This window comes from Lingula anatina, chromosome 6 (assembly GCF_051362555.1).
Source record: "Lingula anatina isolate TDL-2025a chromosome 6, LinAna3.0, whole genome shotgun sequence".
NCBI lineage: Eukaryota > Metazoa > Brachiopoda > Lingulata > Lingulida > Lingulidae > Lingula > Lingula anatina.
Genome location: NC_141772.1, coordinates 3453009 through 3478797, shown reverse-complemented (window position 1 = coordinate 3478797; position 25789 = coordinate 3453009). Strand labels below are relative to the sequence as shown.

At 39.0% G+C, this 25789-nt stretch overlaps 1 protein-coding gene across 1 annotated transcript; it reads left to right on the top strand.

The window, feature by feature from the left end:
• Nucleotides 1–3413: 3413 nt before the first annotated feature.
• LOC106180306 (uncharacterized) lies at nt 3414–25535 on the top strand. The gene is made up of 7 exons (XM_087014644.1): nt 3414–3590; nt 4755–4897; nt 5498–5709; nt 8340–8542; nt 9015–9158; nt 9845–9985; nt 13475–25535. The coding sequence occupies exons 1-7, from the start codon at nt 3486–3488 to the stop codon at nt 23894–23896; spliced, it is 11370 nt and encodes a 3789-aa protein (XP_086870770.1). The 5' UTR covers nt 3414–3485; the 3' UTR covers nt 23897–25535.
• The last annotated feature ends 254 nt before the right edge of the window (nt 25536–25789 follow it).

Here is a 25789-nt window from a genome sequence, read left to right as displayed (position 1 = left end):
CGGTCAAGTCCTCGGGTGAATCTTTCCACTATTCTCGCGGCTTTCTGTATTCCCACCAGCCAAATGTCACTGAGCTATTTCTGGGCCAAGGAAATGTCACACGGAAAATTGCATGTTTTGTTCTAATCCCTAGCTTATCTCACATATATGGCCTTTAAATACATTTCATAAAACCATGGACATAATAAGAGATCTTATTATGTCCATGATAAAACCGATTCTTGGTAAACCACCAACCGTTGCCCTCCCTTCAAACACCAAGGCTTACCACAATGCTTCTTTTACTCTCCAAGAAACAACATAGGCCTTTCAGTGTATGTACATATATATATACCCGATTAAATAATAAAATTAAGTGGACCGTGCATCCTAAATCCGTTAACGAGTGGGCAATATAAAAGGTCTACCCGAGGGGTATCACTCCGCTATTGTGAATAAAACCTCTGCTGCAACAATATCTCACCGATTGCGACGTAACATTGCCTAATACGTAATTTGAATGAATGCGATTGAAATTACGCGAGTGCCTTAACGAGGGGGATTAACCCCTGGAGGTAAGGGCACAAGTGCGCGTTGTTTATCTGTTTGCGGAACGTTACCGCAAGTGATTTCACGTTAAATTCCTTTCTCTTTTTGCTGGCCTTGATAATGCTGATAATGATACAACTCCCTTGCAGATTTTTGTTGGTGGAAAATCTCTTTAGAAATTTAAAAATGGAGCATGTCGGGCTTGTCATCATTGTTGTTCACACAGTTCGCAAAATTATGAATAATCTCACGCCACGCAAACGCTTGCAGTGTGCTACTGTAAGTATCAAAACAGTTCCCCTCCTCAGCATGTACGATAAACAATTTTACTGAATAAATTGCAGTATGAATGAATGGATGAATTAAATAAGTGAATCTTATGCGTAAAAATATTGTAGGATGGCAAGTGAACGTTATCGGAATTTTTTCCGTTGTGGTCCTTAGAAGGGGTAAAACAAATTAAGGATGCATTACAATGAACCAAATACGAAGAACTAATATTTCTGTCATTATGACAGCGTTTTTTTTGTTATGTTACATCATCACACTTTGGGCTTCACTCTGCAGAGGAGAACCGCCTTGTGACAACACAGGACCTAGTGGTTTTCTTAACATTGTAAAGGTAAATTAAGCGTGGGATTCGATAATACGGTGCTTGAACTTGCGGGGATTAAAATTGCCATTGGATTAACTGGGATGTCATGCCGAAATTGTGAAGTTGTTAAAGGGAAATACGTGCTGCTATACACTGTTGGTATTGTGACCTTGAGAGCGTACAGCATGTGCATTTGTGTTTTTACATGCGTGTGTACACGTGTCTTTGAGGCATGAGGTACCTTGGAAGACTCCCAATGATGAAATTACAATTATCACCATGCCATAAATTATAACAAACGGAAGTATTTGACAAAAATCGTCAAATTAAATTCTGAGTTGGTTTATTGCCAAATCCCAGTTAAAAAAAAAGAAAATTCACGCCCCCCCCCCCCCCCAACTCTCTCTCTCTCTCTCTCTCTCTCTCTCTCTCTCTCCCCTTCATTCTTCAGGTTAATTTTTACTTGTTCAGTTTTTAAACATTTGGTTTCCCTTCCCTCAATGACAACTACACCTACCAGAGAGGGATATGCGTCCAGTCTCGTCTCTTGCCTTAACAAGGCACGCTGCACGTGGCCACGTCCGTTAAGCCCTCGGGTTGCGCACCTTTGAAGGGGTGTCAGAACCATAGGTGATGACTGCCTGAGATATCTTAATGCAGTTGTATGTGATAAATGCCGTGAAAGGTGAGCGAAGCACCAAATATCTTGTATATACTTAGTATATAAAAAGCATGTTTCCTCTATTATTAAGAAATGCCAAAGAACAACCAATGACTGCACTGTAATCAGAACAAGAATAAAAAAGTTCCACCCCTATTTATTTCCAAACCTTAACAAGAAAGGGGGTGATGTAATGACATGCGTAAATTTTATTTATTAAATGAGGTATACGCGTGTATTTGTTAAATGAGACCTCTAGAACGCTGCGGACATTTTTCTTTACAAATCTTCAGCATGGATATACACCTGGGGGTTGCCTTCATTAGCCCCGTCCTGTAACCGCTGGACAATGGCCAACAACGCCGATACAATGGAAAGTGACCAGTGGTACGCAGCTAAATATTAAATTGGTTTTGTTCAAAGTAACCCCAGGTTATTGACTAAATATTTACTGAAGAAAATTAGTGAATACCTGACCCGCAGTTCACTTGGTGCTGCTGGCCTTTAAAAAAAAAAAAAGAAAACCCACACATTTGAAGATATTTTAAATTGTAAAGTTAGAACAATTTCGAACCGCAAATTGCCTCAGAAATTGTTGACGTGAAACCAACAAATTCTGTACAGTTATTGGCTTTGGCTGAGGCTAGCTCTCGGCGAGGTTCACTCCAAAACTGGCTTAATTGGTCGTTGCCTATTTATTAACAAGGTAAAAAGAATTATTTAAAAATAATAATAAAAAAAAAATAATAAATGCTACGAGGTTAGATTTTATCTCGCTACAACGAACCTGAGAAAATATCAAGTGACCTGTTCTGTGGGTGGGGCCAAAGTGCACCAGATACGTGCCAGGATTATTGCCTGGAGCGGTCTTCTCTATCGCAATGTTAACAATTTTACTCGGCCCTGAAAAGATTTGACTTTAATTAAATTTCTCGAAATAACTTAATGCACATTGGTCATTTGGAGTGAAATAATACATATTCGCGTCCACAACAAAACTTGGTCTTCCTACCTCCCACCCTCGCGTTCCGGAGTACCCTTTTTCTCATTCCGTTCTCTCTCCTAAATAAATAGTTTAATAAGTGAAAAGAGACAAATCCAAGCAAAAATATCCATCCCCGCACCTGCCACATTATGGTAAAAATTTCCTCGTCTACAATTTTTTTCGTTTTTGTGGAGCAAAACATTTTCTATACAGGTGCGCCCCCACCCCCTACTCGCAAAAACCTGTAGGCCTACCCGCCAATACTCTACAAAATAAACCTTTCTGAAAAAAAAAAACTTGATGCATTTGTCTTATCCTGAGGAGAGCTGATTTGTTCATTTGAGAGCGCCCATTGTTTTGCCGTCTGCTACTGATACTGACCTGGATGCTGCCAGACGCAGTCCGGTTGCGCCCCATTTGACAAGATCGTCTGCAAAGAGTCCGAATTCGGGGTAACTTTGCAAGGTAATTCCACAGGCCTTGGGTCTCTTTGGGTCGTATTTAGAAGAATAAAAACGGAAAAATAAGTGAACTGTGACTCTGATCATCCAAATATTTTGAAAAATAGTTTTCTTTGTGGTTACGCTAATTCAATTTAAATCGAGTCGACAAATCCTTGTATTTAACTCTAATAATTCCCAGAGCCTGTGTGTTCGTGACGTCATTTGGCAGCAAGACGACAAGACGCACATGGAGCACTTACAACACAGATTTTCATGAAAATGGCGCTTTCAGTTTTGGAATTCAAGAATTTCGATTTTATACCAGACGGGTTTCACAGCTTTGAAGAGACTGTTACGTACTGCAAGAAGTTTACTAAAGTAAGTAGGAAGAAGTCTAACTTTGCATTAGGCCTATATGTACTGTAGACATGTGGGCTCTTTTGATGTTATAAACAGGAGGGAATGAACCAATGTAGCAGCAACAGTTTGAGTCATAGTGCATCATTTTGGTATTAATATATTATTACATGCATGTATCTTAGGAATCATACAAGGTCCACCAACATTTTTCTGAATTTGTTAGACAGCCATTTTTGTCGTGTAATAGTTTTGAATTTACCCAGGTTCCAAGAGTTCACGCTGTGTTTTTAAGGTGTTAATTCATAAACGCGTGTTGATTTATCTTAGAAGGATACAATGTAACTTGCCGTTTACAATGTGAAAATCTATTTCCTGACCGTATAATAATGTCACTGGTAATAGTGATATGGATGTACTAGAAGTACAAAGTACAGTGGAGAGATACTAGTATGTGTGTTTGTGTGTGTGTGTGGTAGGAGTTGATGAGTGGGGGGAAGGGGGGGGGGGGCAATTATTTTCTCCATTTGCCTGACTATTTCCTTGAGCATGAAAGTGGGGGAGGGGGGTATAATGCTTAAAAGGTTTTCTCAGAGAAAGATTAATACCATTGTCGAAAACTAATTGGAACCTCCAACCCATGAAAGATTGCATTTATTTCTTTGATCTAAGCCTTGTCTGATGGAATGTGCCTGGGATTTCATAATGCTGGCACTGTTTTCAAACCCTGCTTCCTCTTGCACTCTCTACCGTCACCTTCAACCTTTTGATCACTTTATGTTAAAATATGTTTTGAGAAATTTCAATATTTTATATGCTTCCAAGGTTTTCTTGAGTTTCATTTCAGACGGTGTTAAATGTTTGGATGAGGTTGTAAACATGTTCTCCAATGTACTGAATATAAGAGACCTTTCCCAGAGACTATCGTAATAACTTTGGATCGAACTATCTCCAAGGGGATTCTCGCTTGATTACAATTAACTTAAACGGCTTAGATGTCTGTCATGCCTTCTGAAGCTGATAGGGGATAATTAACTATTGCTTAGTAGCTTTAGCAGGTGGCCAGACATCTTAGCCACTTAAGCTGAAAGCAATTTAGCGAGAAACCCGGTGGAGATGGACCAATTCTGTTAGATCCATCTAGGGATGACAACCCAGTCTAATTTTTTTTATAATGTATTTCAGGAAGTGAGAAATATTTTAGAGAAGGTCCAAGATGCACAGGATCTTTTCCAGACTCTAGTGATGATCCTGGAGTATTTCACTTTGGCAGTAGACAAGTTAGTGATATGTAGAGACAGCCATGAGTTAGTCAGGTTTTTGTTTTTGTGAGTATTAAATTTTACTTTCCTGATTTTAAGCACACTTATTGAAATTTTATAGCATATTCTATATTTGACAAAGTGTCTTTAGATTATTGAAATATATTTGAAATAAAAAGTCATTCAGTGACCATTTTTTAAATTAATTATTGTTGTTCTCACAAGCACAGTTTCAACTATTGTTAATAATGTTTGCACTCAAGGTCAGGATTTTTGCAGAAAAATCTAAATATTATTTTTACTGAATCTTAGGTTAAGTAATAGTCCCCAGTAATAGCACAGTCGTGTGACTAATATGCTAAGCACGAGTGGTATTCGAAATAGTCCATGGTAACTGGCCAATCAGATGCCTGCAATTCTATAAGAGGTATAATATTAGAGCACATTCAGAACCTGTTGATCTGCAGACTAACTAGTCACCAGTTTAAATATGGCTTGCACGTGACTGTGGATTCCCTCCTTCCAAGGGTGCCGCCCCTGCAGGGGCAGAAAAATTTAATCATAGCTTGCTTTGAAGCGAGTAGAGCCATATATTTGAGTAGTCAGCAGCCAGTGGATCAACAGCTTCTGAATGGGCCCTTACATCATATTTATCCCCTCATGCAGGGAGTGCTGTAAGCCTCTGGTCAGTCTAAAGCTGAGAGAGTGTGAGGAGAAGCTCCAGTTCAGCTTCAAGGTCACTCTGATCAAGGTCCACGATGCCGTGGTGACCACCTTGGGGTTCCCATACTTCTGGCAGCTGTATGGTATAGCCAAGGTACCTTGGGATGACATGGTGTGTAAGATGATGGCAGAGCAGGACTTGGACACAAAAGAAGGTATGGGTGCTAACTCACTAATTTCATACTCCATACTTTTTCAATAACATTTAAGAGAAGTACACTGTACACTTTGGAAATTCCCAAAGGTCAAATTGTATTGTGTTCATATATGCTGCAAATATTTCCCAATTCAGAAAATAAAAAAGAACCCTCATATGAAAGAACCTATGTCAGCAGTTCCTTATGAAATGTATAGGAAGAAGGGGCGAAAAACTTAATTTTTACGTACAGACACAGATGTGTCTGTACATATAGCCATCATCTGCGTCTGTCGTCGCCGTCGTCACCGTCGTCGCCGTCGTGCACTTTTACCGATAACACGATAAGTGGAAAACCATTTTACCTTTTGACTTGAAACTTGCAGAACTGATGAATATTCATAATACGCAGGTCAAGTTCGAAAATCAGCATGATCGGGTTACTTTAAGGGAATTTATGCAGTTTTTTCACTTTTTTCAGCATATATGCAGCACCGATAACACGATAAGTGGAAAACCATTTTATCTTTTGACTTGAAACTTACAGAACTGATGAATATTCATAATACGCAGGTCAAGTTCGAAAATCAGCATGATCGGGTCACTTTTAGGTAATTTATGCTGTTTTTTCACTTTTTTCAGCATATATTAGCAGCACCAATAACACGATAAGTGGAAAACCATTTTACCTTTTGACTTGAAACTTACAGAACTGATGAATATTCATAATACGCAGGTCAAGTTCGAAAATCAGCATGATTGGGCTATTTTGAGGGAATTTATGCTGTTTTTCACTATTTTCAATATAAATGCAACACTGATAACACAATATAAGAAAAACGGATTGGCCAATTGTAATTATACTCACAGGAGTGGTCAATCTTACTAAAACGCAGGTTGAGTTCGAAAATCAGCATAATCGGGCCATTATTTTAGAAGTTATACTGTTTTTTTCACATTTCCTCAGATTCAATTCTTAAGCATGTTAACAGTCTCATTATTTAACTAATAAGATGCCTAAAAGTGTTTGTTTGATATTTCCTGCATCTTTACAACATTGTTAGTTGATTATGTAAAAAACATGGTAAACTTGTTATCATGTATTGCGTAATAAAGTGTCAAAAATGGAAATAAACTCATATCATTGCAGTTTGTCAGATTCAATCATCCACTATGTTCAGAATCTCAGAATGGAGGAAATTGGACATTTAACACTGTTCTATTGATACTTTTCCCATCTTATCAATTTTTTTAGTTGGTCATATAAAAATGGCAGTAAAATGTTTATTTTGTTTTATGTTAAAAAAGTGTTAAAAATGGAAATAAACCCATTTCAGAACAGTGCTGTCTTGTTTACATTTTGGCATTTTCAAGGTGTGACTTTGAAGTTCCATGGGCCTGAAGACCTTTGCTAGTCACATTTTCTGAATATCTGTGATACTAATATTTTATTATTAAAAATTGATGGTTATTATGCTGTTAAACATTATGTAATATTGCATCAAAATTTGAAGAAACCCTTATTTTGGGCACTGCTCCCATGATGACCATTTAAGGAAAATCATGTCACTTACTGTTCTCAAACTTACAGGAAAGAAACATGGGACTAAAATACAGCTTCAGTAGGCAATGCAGTCTGTTTGGTAATTTTTTCTGGCAGTTAAACAGTTTTTTGTGAAAATTTAATTTTTCACATATTGGCATTTTCAAGGTGTGACTTTGAAGTTCTATGATCCTGAAGACCTTTGCTTGTCACGTTTTCTGAATGTCCATGTTACTAATATTCTATTATTAAAAATTGATGGTCATTATGCTGTTAAACATTATGTAATGTTACATTAAAATTTGAAGAAACCCCTATTTTGGGCACTGCTTCCATGATGACCATTTAAGGAAAATCATGTCACTTTCTGTTCTCAAACTTACAGGAAAGAAACATGGGACTAAAATACAGCTTCAGTAGGCAATGCAGTCTGTTTGGTATTTTTTTTTTTTTTTTTTTTGGCAGTTAAACAGTTTTTTGTGAAAATTTAATTTTTCACATATTGGCATTTTCAAGGTGTGACTTTAAAGTTCCATGATCTTGAAGACTTTTGCTTGTCACATTTTCTGAATGTCCATGTTACTAATATTTTATTAATAACATTTGATTGTCATTATGCTGTTAAACATTATTTAATGTTGTATCAAAATTTGAAGAAATCCCTATTTTGGGCACTGCTCCTATGATGACCATGTAAGGGAAATCATGTCACTTACTGTTCTCAAACTTATAGGAAAGAAACATTGGACTAAAATACAGCTTCAATAGGCAACGCAGTCTGTTTGGTAAATTTTTCTGGCAATTTAACAGTTTTTTGTGAAAATTTAATTTTTCACTTATTTGCATCTTTATTTTCTGTTCTTTGTCTGTACATTTGACAGCTTTGCTGCCTTGTTTTATCTTTATCTTTTATCACTCACACAAACACACTCTTAAAGCCCATACTCGCCGTTTAGAAACGGAAGTAGTTGGGCTTACTAAAGCCGTGAATATTTGCTGAAAATTCAACAAACAAATCTGAAGACGTGTTCCTAGAAAATCTTGAAAGCCTCTGTTGAGTGTTGTTATTGCTGCATTGTCACATAACTGTTACATTGTTTTTCCAGTTTTCACGTACATTGGTTCTCAGGACATGAACCTCATGCGCCTTCGTGCAGATGTCATGCAGAAAAATGACTGCGAGGCATACTGCATGAACCTTTGCACCTGGCTTCTGAAGCACCCCTTCTACCGCAATGACACCGACTTAAGGGCCAGGCAGCTCATGTTACTCCATAAGCTGGGAGAAAAAGATAAATTTCATGTTGAGGTTTGTGATTTTTATACTGTTATTTGAAAAATTTGGAGAAAGGAAAATAATTCTTTTTATTACATACAGACAATATTTTTCTGCATATTCTCAGGCCTTGTTAATGATGTGTGTTCTCAAGCCCATAGTGATCTTGAACACCTAATAGAACTAGGATTTCATGGTGCAAATCTAAAGAAACTTGTGAAGACATACCTAGCTTTCACTTGTCAATGAGTCTCTCGCTGTTAACAGTTGTTCTTTTTTCCTTGATCCCACACTATTTTCAATATCCTATAAAATACAAGAAACTGCATGTTAGAGCTTTTGGAGATTCCAATATGTTGATTTTTTATTTTTATCTATTCATGTTTATTCATTGTCTTTATATTTTCCAACTCTGCTTTTGGTGCCCTCTACGTTCTCCATTTCCAAGCACTAAACTGAGAGAGATGTAAAAAATTGAACAAAAATATTGATAAATGATTTTCAGACATGGAAAGTGGATTGCTGTATGGGCTTGGACATAGTGAAGAACCATCCCATGATCCGTGAGGAGAGGAAGATCTTTGTCAGTCTGGTGCAGACATTCCTTGTACAGGATTGGGTGAGACCTAAACACAAGTGTTGCACAAAGGTAAGGAAAAGTCTGTTCACATCAGATCTAAATTAAATCTGCACAAAGGTATGGGAAAGTTTGTTCATATCAGATCTAACTTAAAGCTGCACAAAGGTATGTTCAAGTCTGTTCAGAACAGGTCCTACTTAAAATTGTTCACATGGCACCATGTAGATATCTTGGTCTCTCTAGTCATTTCACAATATTTTTATGACAAAAACATTTTTCTTTAGTACAGACAAACATATTTTTTCTTGCCATAATTATTCTGTATATATATATATGCTCTCATGAATAAATGAAGATATAATTTTGAAATGTTGATATTGAAAAATGATGAGATTCTTAAAGTTAGGTTTAAAGAGTTTTAGTTTCTATACTGGCAATATCATCAGGGTGCACATTGGTCTGCTTTAATTATTTGATCCCAGTTTTGCCTTGGAATTTTTTTTTCTTTAGGCGATTTCACAAAGTCATGTGCCCCCCCCCCCCCCCCCCCCCCACACACACACACACACACACACACACACACACACCCCCAAATGGCCAAATCCCGGGTCTGCTATTGTTTTGTAGTGATATCATATCACCTCTCATTACAGGAGTTGTTGAGGCTTTGACGTAAATCTTCCCGCTTCCTCCCTTAGCAAAATCCTGGATCTGCCATTGTTTTTATAGTGCTATCATATCCTCTCTCATTACAGGAGTTGTTAAAACTGTGGCTCCCCCTTCAGTGGCGAGATGATGTTGTGAAGGTGGTGTTTGAGGAGGGGGTGATGAAGCTGGTGGAGCTGGCTGTGGACACCACTCAGGTTATGTACCTGGTGGAGATGCTGCAGGAAGTGGTGAGCATACATGGCTGCATTGACAACAGTGGACGAACAACTCTGCAGATCAAATATGTCCAACCTACTTGATTACTTCCCCACTGGGAATCTATTCAGTGTCTGTTAGCAGACTAGATGGAAAGTTTTGACTGTGGTCTAGTTAGTGCGCTGTTCTGAATGTGGCCTATGTGGTTCTGTATACAGTCCCTGTTCTCAAAGTTTCTTCCATTTAGGAAGTTACGCTGGTGACTATTTAAGATTTCCAGGTTTAAGCTTTACCTGATGTAAACAGGATGGTAGGATTTTGATGTTTAAGCTTTTTCTGATGTAAACAGGGTTTAAATCTCAATATTTTGAAAAAATTGTATAAGCAAGAGTTTTTATTCACTTGGTGTGTGTGTGTGTGCACACATGATATATTTTTATTTTACATCAGGTTATTATGTCAGAACTTTTTCTTAATTATGTACAGACACAGATGTGTCTGTACATATAGCCATCATCTGCGTCTGTCGTCGCCGTCGCCGTCGTCGCCGTCGTCGCCGTCGCCGTCGCCGTGCACTTTTACCGATAACACGATAAGTGGAAAACCATTTTGCCTTTTGATTTGAAACTTGCAGAACTGATGAATATTCATAATACGCAGGTCAAGTTCGAAAATCAGCATGATCGGGTCACTCTTAGGGAATTTATGCTGTTTTTTCACTTTTTTCAACATATATGCAGCACCGATAACACAATAAGTGGAAAACCATTTTACCCTTTGGCTTGAAACTTACAGAACTGATGAATATTCATAATATGCAGGTCAAGTTCGAAAATCGGCATGATTGGGCCATTTTTAGGGAATTTATGCTGTTTTTTCACTTTTTCAGCATATATGCAGCACCGATAACACAGTAAGTGGAAAACCATTTTACCTTTTGGCTTGAAACTTACAGAACTGATGAAAATTCTTAATACGCAGGTCAAGTTCGAAAATCAGCATGATTGGGCCATTTTTAGGGAATTTATGCTGTTTTTTCACTTTTTTCAGCATATATGCAGCACCGATAACACGATAAGTGGAAAACCATTTTACCTTTTGGCTTGAAACTTACAGAACTGATAAATATTCATAATACGCAGGTCAAGTTCGAAAAACAGCATGATTGGGTCATTTTTAGGGAATTTATGCTGTTTTTTCACTTTTTTCAGCATATATGCAGCACCGATAACACGATAAGTGGAAAACCATTTTACCTTTTGGCTTGAAACTTACAGAACTGATGAATATTTATAATACGCAGGTCAAGTTTGAAAATCAGCTTTATTGGGTCATTTTTATGGAAGTTATGCTATTTTTTCATTTTTTTAGCATATATGCAACACTGATACACGATAAGTGAAAAACTGTTTTACCTTTTGGCTTGAAACTTACAGAACTGATGAATATTCATATTACATAGGCAAAGTTTGAAAATCAGCGTGATCGGACCAATTTTATGGAAGTTATGCTGTTTTTTTCACTTTTTTCAGCATGTATGCAATACCGCTAACGCATTTCAAGAAAAATCAATTGGCCAATTGTCTTGAAATTTACAGGGGAGATCAGTCTTACTGAAATACAGATGGAGTTTGAAAATGGTTCAGTTTTGGTGAAGTTATGCCTTTTTTTGTATATAAGTGTTTTTTTTTCCTTTGATTTAATTCTTAGGCATGTTAAGAATCTCCTCTGTGAACTAATTAAATATGTAAAGGTGTTCTTTTGACATTTTCTGCATCTTAACAATATTGTTAGTTGATTATATAAAAAAGATGGTTAACCTGTTATTGTGTATTATATAACAAAGTGTCAAAAATGGAAATAATAATAAACTCATATCTTTACAGTTTGTCAGATTCAATCATTCACCATGTTCAGAATCTCAGAATGGAGCAAAATGGCAATTTAAAATTGTTCTATTGATATTTTTCCTATGACAGCAATTTTCTTAGTTGTTCATTTAAAAATGACAGTAAATTGATTATTTTGTTATATGAAAAAAAGATGTTGAAAATGGAAAGAAAATCAATTCAATACAATTATCTTTTGTTTACATTTTAGCATTTTGAAAGTGTGACTCTGAACTTCCATGGCCTTGAAGACATTTCCATGTCACATTTTCTGTAAATCCATGATACTTTTATTTTATTATTAAAAATTAATGGTCATTATATTATATTGCATAAAAGTTGAAGAAAACCCTAATTTTGGAAATGGCTGCCGGAATGACCATTGAGGAAAAACCATGTTACTTATGATACTCAAACTTACTGAAAAGTTTCGTAAGACTGATGTGCAGTTTGTGTTGGAAAATCAGTGTGATTGTTTTCCATTTTGGAAGCAATGTAGCTCTATAGAGTGCTATATGGGGCTTCTGTGTATGGATGGTGGTAATTGCCCCTTGGGATAGTCACAAGCTAAATTCAGAGCTATAAAATCATTTGCCTAATTGATTTCCAAGTGCCCATTAAATAAGATTACATAAAACACACGCTGAGACTTCCCAGTAAAGTCCCATAGGTTAAGCTCTCTTAACTGTGTCACATAATTAGGAATCTATGATAATTATGCAGGTAAATGTTGTTTAATATTGCAAATAAGTTAACAAAACAAAACAAAAAAATAGATGAATAACAGTGTCTTATTATCCTCAAACACATTGGGGTTATTCATATCATGTCACATAATTAGGAATCTATGATAATTATGCAGGTAAATGTTGTTTAATATTGCAAATAAGTTAACAAAACAAAACAAAAAAATAGATGAATAACAGTGTCTTATTATCCTCAAACACATTGGGGTTATTCATATCATGTTATTACAGCAAGGTTAAAAGTTTGAATAGTAGCTTTAATGGGATATTTTTGTGTTTTCTTTTTAATTTTTTTTTTTCAAACACTGGCATTTTCAGCTCCCATCCACCTGAAGCTCTTCACATTTTCTGTATTTCCACATAAGCAGTTGCATTGGTTTTTATGTCTTTAAACATTATGTAATATTATTTTATGCACTGTCATCATTATTTAGATATTGGGATTTTCATTATGTGAATTTGGTCCTGAAACTGTAATCTTATTGCAGGGGTGGATTGAGGCCATCTTCTGGGTCTTTCAGATTTTAAAGTTCACATTGATGGGCATCTCTTTTTTCTGTTGGAAGACCATCAAAAATGTAGGATGGATCAACAAAGATAATTTGGAATACTGTCAGAAAATATCTCTGGATCAGCTCCTGTTATTGACGATGTCACCTGTTGTGCATGATTAAATTTCAGCGTTGATTGACAGTGCTATTGTAGGCATCAAAATTGACAAAATGAACCATTTTCTGCATTTTTATTTTGTGTTTTTGTCTGTACATTTGACAGCTTTGCTGCCTTGTTTCTTAGTTTCTTCTCTGACAGAACAGAATGACTGGAAAGACAAATTTTCAGGATGGTTAAGGCAGTTATCTAAAAAATGATTCCATCTTTCTTACAGTTTGGAAAACAGTTCCACAGTCTTTGTTTCAAAATCTGCTCCATCCGTCTGCAAGCAGAAAAATTAGCTCTGGAGGAGGCAAAAGACCAGAAGAAAATAGAAAAATCTGAGCAAGCCACTAGCAGCCTGAGTTATGTTTGTCAGGTGGTGTCCGCATTACAAGATGGCTGCTGGATGAAGAAGGTTAGCCTTCTCACTTCACTTTCTCTAGCACCAACTGAGGAGACTTTCCACCTGCTCCGAAAGGTTTCATGGCTTTGTGACCAAGAATGTGATCAAAGGGAAGGATATGAAGAGCACAATGAGGGTTGTACAGAGCTTGATAGTAATAATGAAGACCATGTAGTATCAAGCCCAGATGTCCAAATTTCTCATGGTAAGCAAACACAATCATCAGGTGGTGGGTCACAGCTAAATATGACACTAGCCTTGAATAAAGGAAATCCAGTTCTCACAAATATGGGTCATGGTGACCCAGACACCACTGCCACAGGTCAAACTCTTGGAACTTGCAGCTGGTCTCATCTGAGGAACTCTCCTGAAGACTGTTTGAATATTTTGGGCAACTGGGAGAGAAGCAAACATGGTCTTGACATCACAAAACAAAGCGGAGCACATCATGAAGACCAAGATATGGATAGTTCCAATAAACATGCTCCAGAGATGGATGAAGAAAACCAAGGACGTCAGCACTCGCAAATTGAAGCAGGCGTGCAGGATGGGGTGGAGAGAATGAACAAGTTCCAAGACAAACTCCTAGGCAACAGAGGGCGCATCCCAGGGCCATTGTTCCAAGAGGTCATTGATCTGTTGTCCAGTATTAGGGACCAGTCGCTTGACCCTAGCCTGTCATGGCCAGATCTCCAAACCAGCGTACTAACCTATATGCAGAAAGCAGGTCTCTATTATGATAGCCAGTCTGGTGAGTTCCTATGTAACATACAACCTGTGGTGAGAGTGGAAAGGTTAAAGGAAAGGTCTCAGTCCCATGAACCCAATACTGCCAGTAGTGAAGGAGATGGTGATGAAGAGGATGCTGATGATGATTACAGAACAAGATGGCCGCGGGTGATCAATGGATTTGTAACCCCCTATGTATCAGATGTTGTGAGACAGGACAGTGACTTGCAGCAAAACAGCACAGAAGATGGCAGCAGTGGTGATATAGAAGAGGAGGGTTGTCTCACTGAGCTAGAGTGCCTAGTGTCAAAGGACGTTGGTGTACTGGAAACACAGGCTGATATACTTGAGCAACCTGGCAAAGAACAACCAGTCCTGATTCAGGAAGAAGCTGCATGTCTTACCAATGAACTGATGAATATTGCAACTGAAATTAACAGTGCAGGGGATGTTTTACAGTCGGAGGTTTTGGATGGGCAGAGTCAAGAACATTTTGAGAAAATCAAAGATGTTGCTACAAATTTATCTGTTGAGACCGAGTGCACAAATTGGTGTTCCTCCAAGGACCTAACAGTTCAATTACGTCATGCTGCAACAAAGTACTACCAGGAAGAGGAGAGTGTGATTGAAACCTGTGGACTGGCAACCCATCAAGTGGTCCAGATTGTGTCTGACATAATTCAGGAGCTGGAGAGTGTCAAGTTGTGCGATGATTTACGAGACATCATGATAAGTGATGGTCCCAGATTTTCAGATGAACCCTGCTTGAACAAAACTTCGGTGAAAACCAAGGGGTCTTTGAAGGAATATAGCCCGATCGTCCCTGATGTTGGTTTGGCTGAGGAAAGTGAAAAGGACTTCTGCGAATTGGGCAGCTTGGCAGTTCTAAGCAAAGGCCAGAAGAAGGAATATGGACCTCAGCTATGTGAGACACATTCTTCTTGTAATCGAGTTGAAGGATCCAGGTGTGCTGAAGAAAATGGTGATACTGGCTCCCTTGTGAACAGTTTATCAATCAGGGAAAAGTGTTTAAAAAAAGCAAATGCTGCAGGATTGATGCATTCAAAAAAGAATGGTTGTCCAATTTGCTGTGCTATTTTTAAGTATCCTGGAAGTGTGAAGCGTCACATTACTTTTATCCATTTTGAAGACGTGGTGTTTTCGAAAACCACAGAAGAAAAGAAGGGCCCTTACATGTGCCTTGTGTGTAATGATTTTCAAACTCTGACTAAGCAGGACATGATTATGCAACATATATGTACACATGCTGAGGTCACAAAAGCATTAGCAGAATTGTCTGGTGACATTGCACATCAGAGTGAAGTAGACTCTGACACCAAGGATTATGTTGCTGTTGACAAATTATCCATTGAGAAGGCGGTGATGGAGTGCTGTGAGGATGTAGGAACCATCACCCATCTGAGGCATCCCACCAACACAAAGAAAACCAAGGCTTCAAGGGCTTCAAAGAAAACAAGACACAAGAAGAGGGTTGCCAACATAGCCAATGCCTTGAAGAAAAAGCTATCAGACTCTGAATTCAAACAAAAAAAGTCAGATTCCAAGTTTGAAACACTCAGTGGTTCAGGCCCACTTAAAAGGCAAAATAGTAAACAGGAACCAAGCAACCTTAAATCAACCATTATCTCCGACAAGGGCAATGAAACTGGAGAATTCTGGGAATGGGAATGGGAACTTGATGGTGACACTAATGGTGGAGAGTATGACAGTGACAACTTGGAGGATTCAGACTACGTACCAAGCTCCTCAAACTCTGACTCTGACTCTGATGGCTTGCCTGAAGGCATGCCTAAACCTGCTGACACATCCAGCAACAGTGCAAAGAGGCCATTTTCATGCACTTTGTGTAGGTTTTCCAGTAACCTGAAGGTGGTATTGAAAAAGCATGTGATTTTCAAACATGGTCTGTCTAAAACTGGGAGCAGTACCTCAAATCGGGATATTAAAGGTGTTTTTCACATAAGTTATGATAAAAACAAGTTCCTAAATGAGGTAGATGCAAACAGGAGTGAACAGAAGATGTCATTTGGGGTAAACAAAATTGAAGAGGGATGTTCAAGTTCAAATTCTGTACAAGAAAAATGTTCAGAAAGTTGGATGCTGGCAGGAAATGGAGATGATAAAACAAGATCAAACCAGGCCAAAGTATCTCTGAAGAAGTCATCTTGCAGGGCACCTAAAGAATTGAAAACCTCAGAACCAAAATTGATATCTAATGGTAATATAGTCAAAGTCTCAGAACAGAGAGAGGAACCATCACCTTTGGAGGTGGACAGTAATGACTGCCATCAGCAGGTTGTTCAAGGTGATGTGAAATGTGTGACAATTCATGGAAGGAAAGTGGAAAAGTTTCCACTTTCTGAATATTTGGCCAGTGCTCCACAGGCTATGATCTTGGCTGATGATGGTAATTGTATAAAGAAGGCAGACCATTTGGTACCTGAAGCTCAAAGGAAACTTTTGTTTCCTAGCAATTCAGCAAGTGCACCTACAACTTTAAATTCCAAGTTTGGGCCTAGTGCTGTTGACCACATTTATCAGCCCCCACTTGATGTGGACAGAGTTCATGCTTCATCAAAATTTGAGGCATATAGAATGACAACCCCAAGTATGAAGAAAGTGAAGTGCCTCGGGCAAGAGATGAAAACTCAGATTTCCAAGTTGAAAAATGGGATTTGTTATCCAGTTTTTAAACGATCTAACATTAAACTAGAAAAGTTAAAAGCAAAAGTTGGGGACTCAAGAAGCAGAAAAGTTGTTACCCTTAAAAGAAAGATAATAAAGAAAAGAACCAGCTTGGCTCAGATAACCTCTTTCCTGAAAGAAAGACAAGCTTGTTGTCTTCAACAAGCACAGCAAGATAGTGATGTTGTGTTTTCAAACAATGTGGACAAAAACAAGGATGTGGAAGTAGCCAATGGCAGTGAAAGAAGAGTGCCATCAGTTCTGCATCCATTGCTCAAGGAACTCATAATGCCAAATCCTTCTACCTCAGTATCTCTCTCTGATGATAATGACGATGTTCAAGTTGAAAAGTGTGATGAAAGCACATTCTTTCCATTACCTGGGGAACCAGGAAGTGAAGATGTTGCCATGTCTACCAGTAGTGTTGTAGCAGCAGGGATGGATAGATATCGCCCTGCACCAACAAACAGTGAAACACCCACTGTCATTGAAAGATCTTTCCATTCATCTTCTCATGCGAAGGAGAAAAATGGCAGACTGAGGATGCAAACAGAACCATGTTCCTCTTCTTTGCCCTGTGGATCACCAGAAGTGCAAGAAGACTCAGGCAGTAATGGCCATCACATTTCATTTAACCATGCCTCTGCTCAAATAACAACCCAATTCGTAAGACAACAAAGCAACAGTGAATCTGAGAGGGAGGTCCTAAACCAGGATGAAATTATCTCTATTGACACCATACTAGAGTCTCTGAACACAGTGCGTGACTGGGATGTATATGGGCAGAATTCTTGCTGTCCTGCTGATGAAGCACCATTGCAGTGCCATGCACAACACATTGTCACAGCTAGCGCATTTTCACAAGTAACACAGTGCCCTCCAGCACAGGTGTCCTTTAGTCCAATAGTTACATTACCTATGAAAGATAATGCTCAGCGCAGTGACGCACCCATTGAATTGTCACAACTAACACAATCCATTCCAAGACGAACTTCCTCCAGCTCTACCAATGCTCTACTGCTGAATGATCTCACTCAACACAATGACCCAGTCAGTGCAGTGTCACAACTAACACAATGCATTCCAAGGCAATCTTACTCCAGCTCTACCAATGCACTCCTGATGAACGATGGCACTCGGCACAATGACTCACAAAGTGCATTGTCACAACTAACACAATGCATTCCAAGGCAATCCTGCTCCAACCCAACTGATGCATTACTAATGAAAAGTAACACCCTTCACAACAGCTATCCCACTGAATTATCTTGCCATACACAGTATGGTACGAGAGAGCCCTACAGTTCTACAAATGAGCTCCCAGTATTGACTGATGCAGATGAAGAACTTGCTTCTTATTTATTGAACAGTCATATGGCCAACCAAAGACCAAGAATATCTCCATGTTACAGTGGAAGATTTGAGAGATGTGGTGATGTTCTTAGTGATCAATTTGGGAGCCAGACTTCATACACTGAACCAAGTCAACATTTTCCACAGCAGATGGAAGAGAAAGTGCCAGAAAGAAAGCATATGGATTGTGAGTTAAATCCATTGTTTGCAGAAGCTGTGTCACTGTCTGCTGCTCCTCTTAACAATGGATCTGGTCAGCCTGCCACTCTTGTCACTGATGAATTAGAGACAAAAGTGCAGAAGGATTTGCCTCAATGTGTTGATGACTTTCCAGCAGAACACTTCAGAAGGACACCTCACCAGGACACTTCAGAAGAAGAGCCAAAGTATTTTTTGGAAGATGAAAGAATTGTTGAGAACTTTGTTAAGAGTCCAGAAATGCCTCTGGAAGAGAAAGTAGAAAATGAACAGTATTTGCTGCAAGAAAGACATGAATCAAAGAATTTCGTTCCAGACTCACAAGGCAAAGAAGGTATTAGTGATGCCATAGATGCAGTACCTGAGAGTCCTGTGCCTAATAATAAAGGGATTGAGCTGTTTGGAGACAGCAGTGCACTTAGCTTGAAAAGCAGTTTAACTTGTGATGGAAAAAACATACAATCTGATGCCAACATTGTATCCATTGGTGGGAGCATTATATGTAAAGATGACAAACGGACATCGAAGGACTGTAATGGTGCTACCATTGTTGACAAAGGCATACCACTTGATGATATTTGTGCTCCCATTGGTGACAGCAGCATACCTAGTGGGGATATCTGTGTCCCCAGAGGTGACAACAATGTACCTAGTGGTGACAGCAGCTTCCCTAGTGGTGACAGCAGCATACCTAGTGGTGATATTTGTTCTTACATTGGTGACAGCAACATACCAACTGGTGACAGCAGCATACCAAGTGGTGATATTTGTTCTTACATTGGTGACAGCAACATACCTAGTGGTGACAGCAGCATACCAAGTGGTGACAGCAGCATACCTAGTGTTGATATTTGTTCTTTCATTGGTGACAGCAGCATACCCAATGGTGACAGCAGCAAACCTAGTGGTGATATTTGTGCTCCCTTTGCTGACAGCAGCATACCTAGTGGTGTTGATATTTCTTCGTCCATTGGTGACAACAACATAATTTGTGGTGACAGCAGCTTACCAAGTGGTGATATCTGTGCCCCAAGTGGTGACAGCAGCATACCTAGTGGTGATATCTGTGCCCCAAGTGGTGACAGCAGCATACCAAGTGTTGATACCTGTGCTCCCAGTGGTGACAGCAGCATATCAGGTGCTAATATCTGTGCTCCCAGTGGTGACAGTAGCATGCCAAGTGGTGATATCTGTGCCCCCAGTGGTGACAGCAGTATACCAAGTGGTGATATTGGTGCTCCCATTGGTGACAGCAGCATACCCAGTGGTGACAGCAGCATACCCAGTGGTGACAGCAGCATACCAAGTGGTAATATTTGTGCTCCCATTGGTGACAGCACCATACCCAGTGGTGACAGCAGCATGCCAAGTGGTGATATTTTTGCTACCATTGGTGACAGCAGCATACCCAGTGGTGACAGCAGCATACCAAGCGGTGATATTGGTGCTCCTATTGGTGACAGCAGCATACCCAGTGGTGACAGCAGCATACCAAGTGGTGATATTGATGCTCCCATTGGTGACAGCAGCATACCAAGTGGTGATGTCAGCATACCAAGTGGTGATATTTGTGCTCCCATTGGTGACGGCAACATACCTAGTGGTGTCAGCATCATACCAAGTGGTGATACTTGTGCTCCCATTGGTGACAGCAGCATACCCAGTGGTGATAGCAGTATACCTAGTGGTGATATTTGTGCTCCAATTAGTGAAAACAACATACCAAGTGGTGACAGCAGCATACCTAGTGTTGATATTTGTTCTTTCATTGGTGACAACAACATACAAAGTGGTGATAGCAGCATACCAAGTGGTGACAGCAGCAAACCAAGTGGTGACAACAACATACCTATTGGTGACGGCAGCATACCTAGTGGTGATATCTGTGCCCCCAGTGGTGATAGCAACTTGCCTTATGGTGTCAGCTCACCCAATGGTAACAACAGCAAATTAAGAAGTGATATTTATGAACCCATTGGTCACAGCCACATACCCAGTGGTGACACCAGTGCATCCAGTGATGACAATAGCATACTAGTATCTAATGATGACATCTATGATCCCAGTGGTGACAGTGATATATCCAGGAGTGAAAGCAATGCGCACAGTGATGACTTCAGTGTACTAAATGAATCGGTGCCAAATGCTGACATTACTATACATAGTCATGATACAAGTGTCCTCACTGTTGAAAACAACATGGCAAGTGAGACTAGTAATAAGAGCATTGCTTCTGGTGGTGACAGAGCACCAGTTCTTGACAATGGTATGCTCAAAGGTGACAACTTTGTGCCTAGTGGTGATAGACGCCTGTCATATGGTGACAATAATGTGCCCATTTATAGTGATGTTGAAAGCAATGTCCCCAGCATTGGTGATGACAATCCAGTCCCCAAATTTGACAGTGGTGACAGCAGTATGGCTGCTGTTAGTGGTGGTGACAGCAATATCCCCAGCATTGGTGATGACAACCTAATCTCCAAATTTGACAGTGGTGTCAGCAGTATGGCTGCTGTTAGTGGTGGTGACAGCAATATCCCCAGCATTGTTGATGACAACCCAGTCTCCAAATTTGACAGTGGTGACAGCAATATTGCTGCTCTCAGTGGTGGTGACATCAGTATCCCCAGCATTGGTGATGACAACCCAATCTCCAAATTTGACAGTGGTGACAGCAATATGGTTGCTGTTAATGATGGTGACAGCAATATCCCCAGAATTGGTGATGACAACCCAATTCCCAAATATGCCAGTGGTGACAACAATATGGCTGCTGATAGTGGTGCTGACAGCAATGTCCCCAGCATTGGTGATAACAACCCAATCCCCACATATGACAGTGGTGTGCTCATTGGTGCCAGCAACATGGCTGACAGCGACAACGATGTGGCCAGCAGTGATAGGAGCATATCTAAAAGTGACAACATTTTGCATAGTGGTGATAGCAGTATGCCTAGTAGTAATGACACCTTGCTTATTGTTGACATGGGAGACACCAAAATGTCCACTGTTAGTGGTGGTGACATCAGCATACCAGAAGGTGACATTTTGCCCAGTGGTGATGTCATTGTGTCTAGTAGTACCTTGACTCATGGTGACAGTAGTGGGGACATCAGTGTGTCCACTATTGGTGGAGGTGACAGCTGCACACCTGAGAGTGACAACCATTTTCCTTTTAGTGAAAGTATTAAAGAAGCAAGCATTAGAACCAAAGACTTGTGTGATATTCCTCCCTTGGAGCATAGAAATGATGACATGGATAGTGAAGGAACCTTTAGGCTTGATAAAGAAAAGAATAACAGACCTGCCATTCATGAGGCTTTGAATACAAGCACAGAGGTTTCAAAGCATGGTGTGAGTGCATCAGGCGGTAAAGAACACAAGGACTCTAGGGTGGGATTACATCATACAATCAAGCTGGAATTCACAAAAAAGCTGAGAAGTAGATCAGTAATTTTCAAAAGCACGGAAAAAGAGATCAAAAGACCAAACAGATGCTCAAGTGTAAATACCCAAAAAGTGAATTCAAAGAAACAGTGGGAGGAAAAGTCAGAAAAGGATGAACAAATTGTATGGAAAGTGGACCAAAAAATTCAAAACAGGCTAAAAAAGATCAAGCATACTGTTAAGAATGGTAAAGGTGAACCAGCACAGTCTGAAAGCAGGCCCACTGGACAAAACATTGAGTCTCTAGAGGATAATAAGAGACATGTCCCACAAATAAAGGACCAACTGAATCAAACAGATGTGAAAGAGACAAAAAGATTGCCCAAGATTATGTCAAACCAAAATCCACCCAATGTTCATAAAAAGCTGAACCAAGAAACCACTGATGGGGCAGATGATAAAAGTGGTTGTGAAGGGTTTGGAATGAAGCACTTCACCAGAGCCAGAAGGAGACAAACCAGAACATCTGAACAAGGCCTAATGAAAGGAGCATGTCCTTCTGAAGCATACACTGGTTTTAGTAGAAAAGATAACAGTAAGTATAATACAACCATTCAGGTGACCAGATCAAGACAAAGGTGTTCCAATGCTGGTAACCTTGACCTAGGTAAGCCCAGACGTGAAGAAAGCAGACATTTCAAGTTCAAAGACTCCACTTATCATGGTGACCAAATTGATCTGCTAGCAGTTAGTGCTAGAAACCAAAGTAGAGAGCCACAGCTATATCAGGTGCATGATTGTGAACCAAGTTCACACAGTGTGAAAACCGAGCAGAAAGAAACTGTCCATGCAGACAAAAGAACCCTTCGATCAAGAGAAATTACTCCAATACCAGCACAAAAGGAATTTTCTACTGACATCAAGAGTGAGTTGCTTCCTGAGAAAAATGATCAAAAAGCAAAAAAGGACGGACTTCCAGGAGATGGTTCTTTTGATCTCACCTCATTGTCTTTTGTACCTCCTGGAGAGTGCAAAAACCCTTCTACTTCTAAGAGAAAATTGAGGAGCAAGGTCAAAGGAACTGACTTCAGGAGGGACAATAATGAGACCGCTGTGAATTTTGAGTACAAGAGACAATTGCGCAGCAGGGAAGGATCAGCAGGATTGGGCTCTTCTGGATGTGACAGTGATTTTGAATCAATTCAGAACTTGAAGAGGTGCAAAAAACCCACCTCTACAGCTGTCAGGAGAAGTAGGTCCCCCAACAAAAAGGTTTGTCATTGTCAGAAAGAAATCCCATCACCATGCCAGCTTGCTTTTGATTATCCAGATTCAAACCAGACCACAAAGAGATGTAAGGAAACAGTGAGCACTGCAGCAGTGGACCAGTACCTTTTACACAAAGAACTGAACAGCCAGAACTTAGAAAAAGCAAAACCACAGAACTCGACTTGTGCTGTTATTGGTACTATCAAAAACAAGAGAAAAAGTGAAAAGTCCAGTGCCTTAAAAGCCAAAAAACACAAGCCCTGGACAACAGCAGAAAATCCATACTGTTTGAGATGGCGAGAAGCAGCACAACAAGCCAGATGTGATGATTTCAGTGTAATCACATCTCCTAAAAGGCCCAATTGTAAGAATTCCTTTACAACAGCAGACTCAAAAGATAAGCTTGCACTCCAGAAAAACACTCAGAGGCAAAGGAAAGAACTAACCAGGGGTGCCAGTTTTGATTCTGTGCTGACAAGCAAAAGGTCAAAGAAGGAAATGGCAGCGAAGATCAAGCCCAGACGGTATAAAAACTCCAGCCATCCACGAGCCAAAACCAACACTATGGTCAAGAGAGGACCACGGGTGAAAATAGATCTTGGAAAATAGATTTGATAAACTTACTAAGATTCTTTGTTTACATTTGTATTTTAACATTCTTTGTTAATGTTTTTGTTTTCTTCCAGTTCATGCCAGTTATTTTGCATCTGTTAATGTAAATGTTGGGGACAAATCAAGCTTATTTTATTAGAGAACAGATGGTAATCATCTTTGAAAGTCCAAAGAAACAAAGTTAAAAGAAACAGAAGGAATTAAATAAATATTGTTTCATTTTTTTATTGTGATATTTAAAAAAGTTTATATTTTGATGTTCTTAGACTATATAGTTTTATAGTTGTTGAATTAGTTATTATATTTAACGTCTTGGTTGTATTATTACTATCTTTCTAGCTATATACTGTTGGGTTAGATAAATATCACTTTTGATAATCATTTGAACACCACAGGATACAGTTAAACTTAATTTCATTGTTTGTGTGAATATGATTTTGCTTGGCTGCCTATACAGTTCACTCAACACCATTGATAAGTTTCAAATACAGCACTTCCCAGGGGCAGATTGAGGCCGTCTTCTGCCTCTTCCAGAAGACGGTCATATTTTCAAGTTTACATTGACAGGTATCTAATTATTTCTGTCAGAAGATGGTCAAAATTAGATAGTGGATCAAAAAAGGAAGCCTGACAGAGAATAGCTCTGGATCCGCCCCTGCTATCATAACACACATGGCCTGAAGGTAGAGGCATGTAACCAACTGGTGCAGCTTTTTTGCATGACTCCTACAACACTTGCTGACGGACAGTTAGTCTCAGACTTTTATACCATGGCTGGCACTATAACAATAGGATGATTGCACTTGTATTTTGCTTACATGCTCACCTGTGGTTTAATATGCCCTTCAGTGCCTTCCGAGCAAAATACAAGTGCAACCGTCTTAATGTACCAGGCATGGAATAAGTCATGATACACTCACTCATACGACCACTCATTATCCACTGTATCCACTGTATGCCACGTTAATATATCGAGTTAAACTGTATCAAGGTGCAGCTGAGACGTTAGCTCTTGTATGTAACATACAGTGGACAGCTAGTGTAAGTTGTAACCAGACTTCCTACTGGTATGGTGGTATCATAGCCTTCTTAGATGTCTGTAGATTTTGTTATGCAAGGAGTCTTCTTTAAAAATTAATATGTGACAAAAACTTGGAAGCAATGGTGGGTACTGTAAAAGGAAATGCACTCACTAATAGGAAAGGTGCATTGTGCATACATTTTTTGTTAGATTTTTGAAAAGCAGATGGTGCTGTTATTATAGACATTGATATTTGGTGGAAGAGCATTTTGGTTTGAGATTTCCTTTTTTAGCTGTCAAAATTGTAAAAGGGTAATGTTATTCCAATTTAGTTATTTTATTATTTATTTTTGTGACATATTGCTGTTTGATACTTAAATCTGTGAAATCGATAATTTTGACTTCAACCCATTTTTGTTTTATCTTAAAAAACCATAGGCATATACAGTTAGTTTCTTCGAAGCCATCCCCTTTTTATTTAAATTTTTTAGTGTTTAAAATTAAGAATCAAGAGTTAAAAGAAATCAAAGAAAAATGGATAGATTAGTCCTGTACTTTCCTGTATTTAGTTTTTTGCAAAAAAAGAAAAAGAAAATAAACATAAAACTAAATTTCCATTCGTTGTTTAATAGTTTTAACTTGGCTGAAGTATGACATCCATTTTTGCAGTGATTTTACAAATCCGCGTAAGACAAGTAATCACAACTAATTTTACCCTCTATTAACTAGCAATTGTGATGGAAGCTGTCTGGAAAACCTCTGCCACAATAGTCACCCTGTAACTTCATATTACAAAACTTTGAAGCTAAACATTGCTTTATATACTGGGAATCTTACCATCAATAAAAACTTGTGCATTTTTTTTTTTT

Coding starts and splice junctions, on each gene's coding strand:
- LOC106180306 (XM_087014644.1), top strand. CDS start 3,486: ATGAAAATGGCGCTTTCAGTTTTGGAATTCAAGAATTTCGATTTTATA. Junction 5,710..8,339: donor GGACTTGGACACAAAAGAAG/GTATGGGTGCTA, acceptor TTGTTTTTCCAG/TTTTCACGTACATTGGTTCT. Junction 9,159..9,844: donor AACACAAGTGTTGCACAAAG/GTAAGGAAAAGT, acceptor CTCTCATTACAG/GAGTTGTTAAAACTGTGGCT.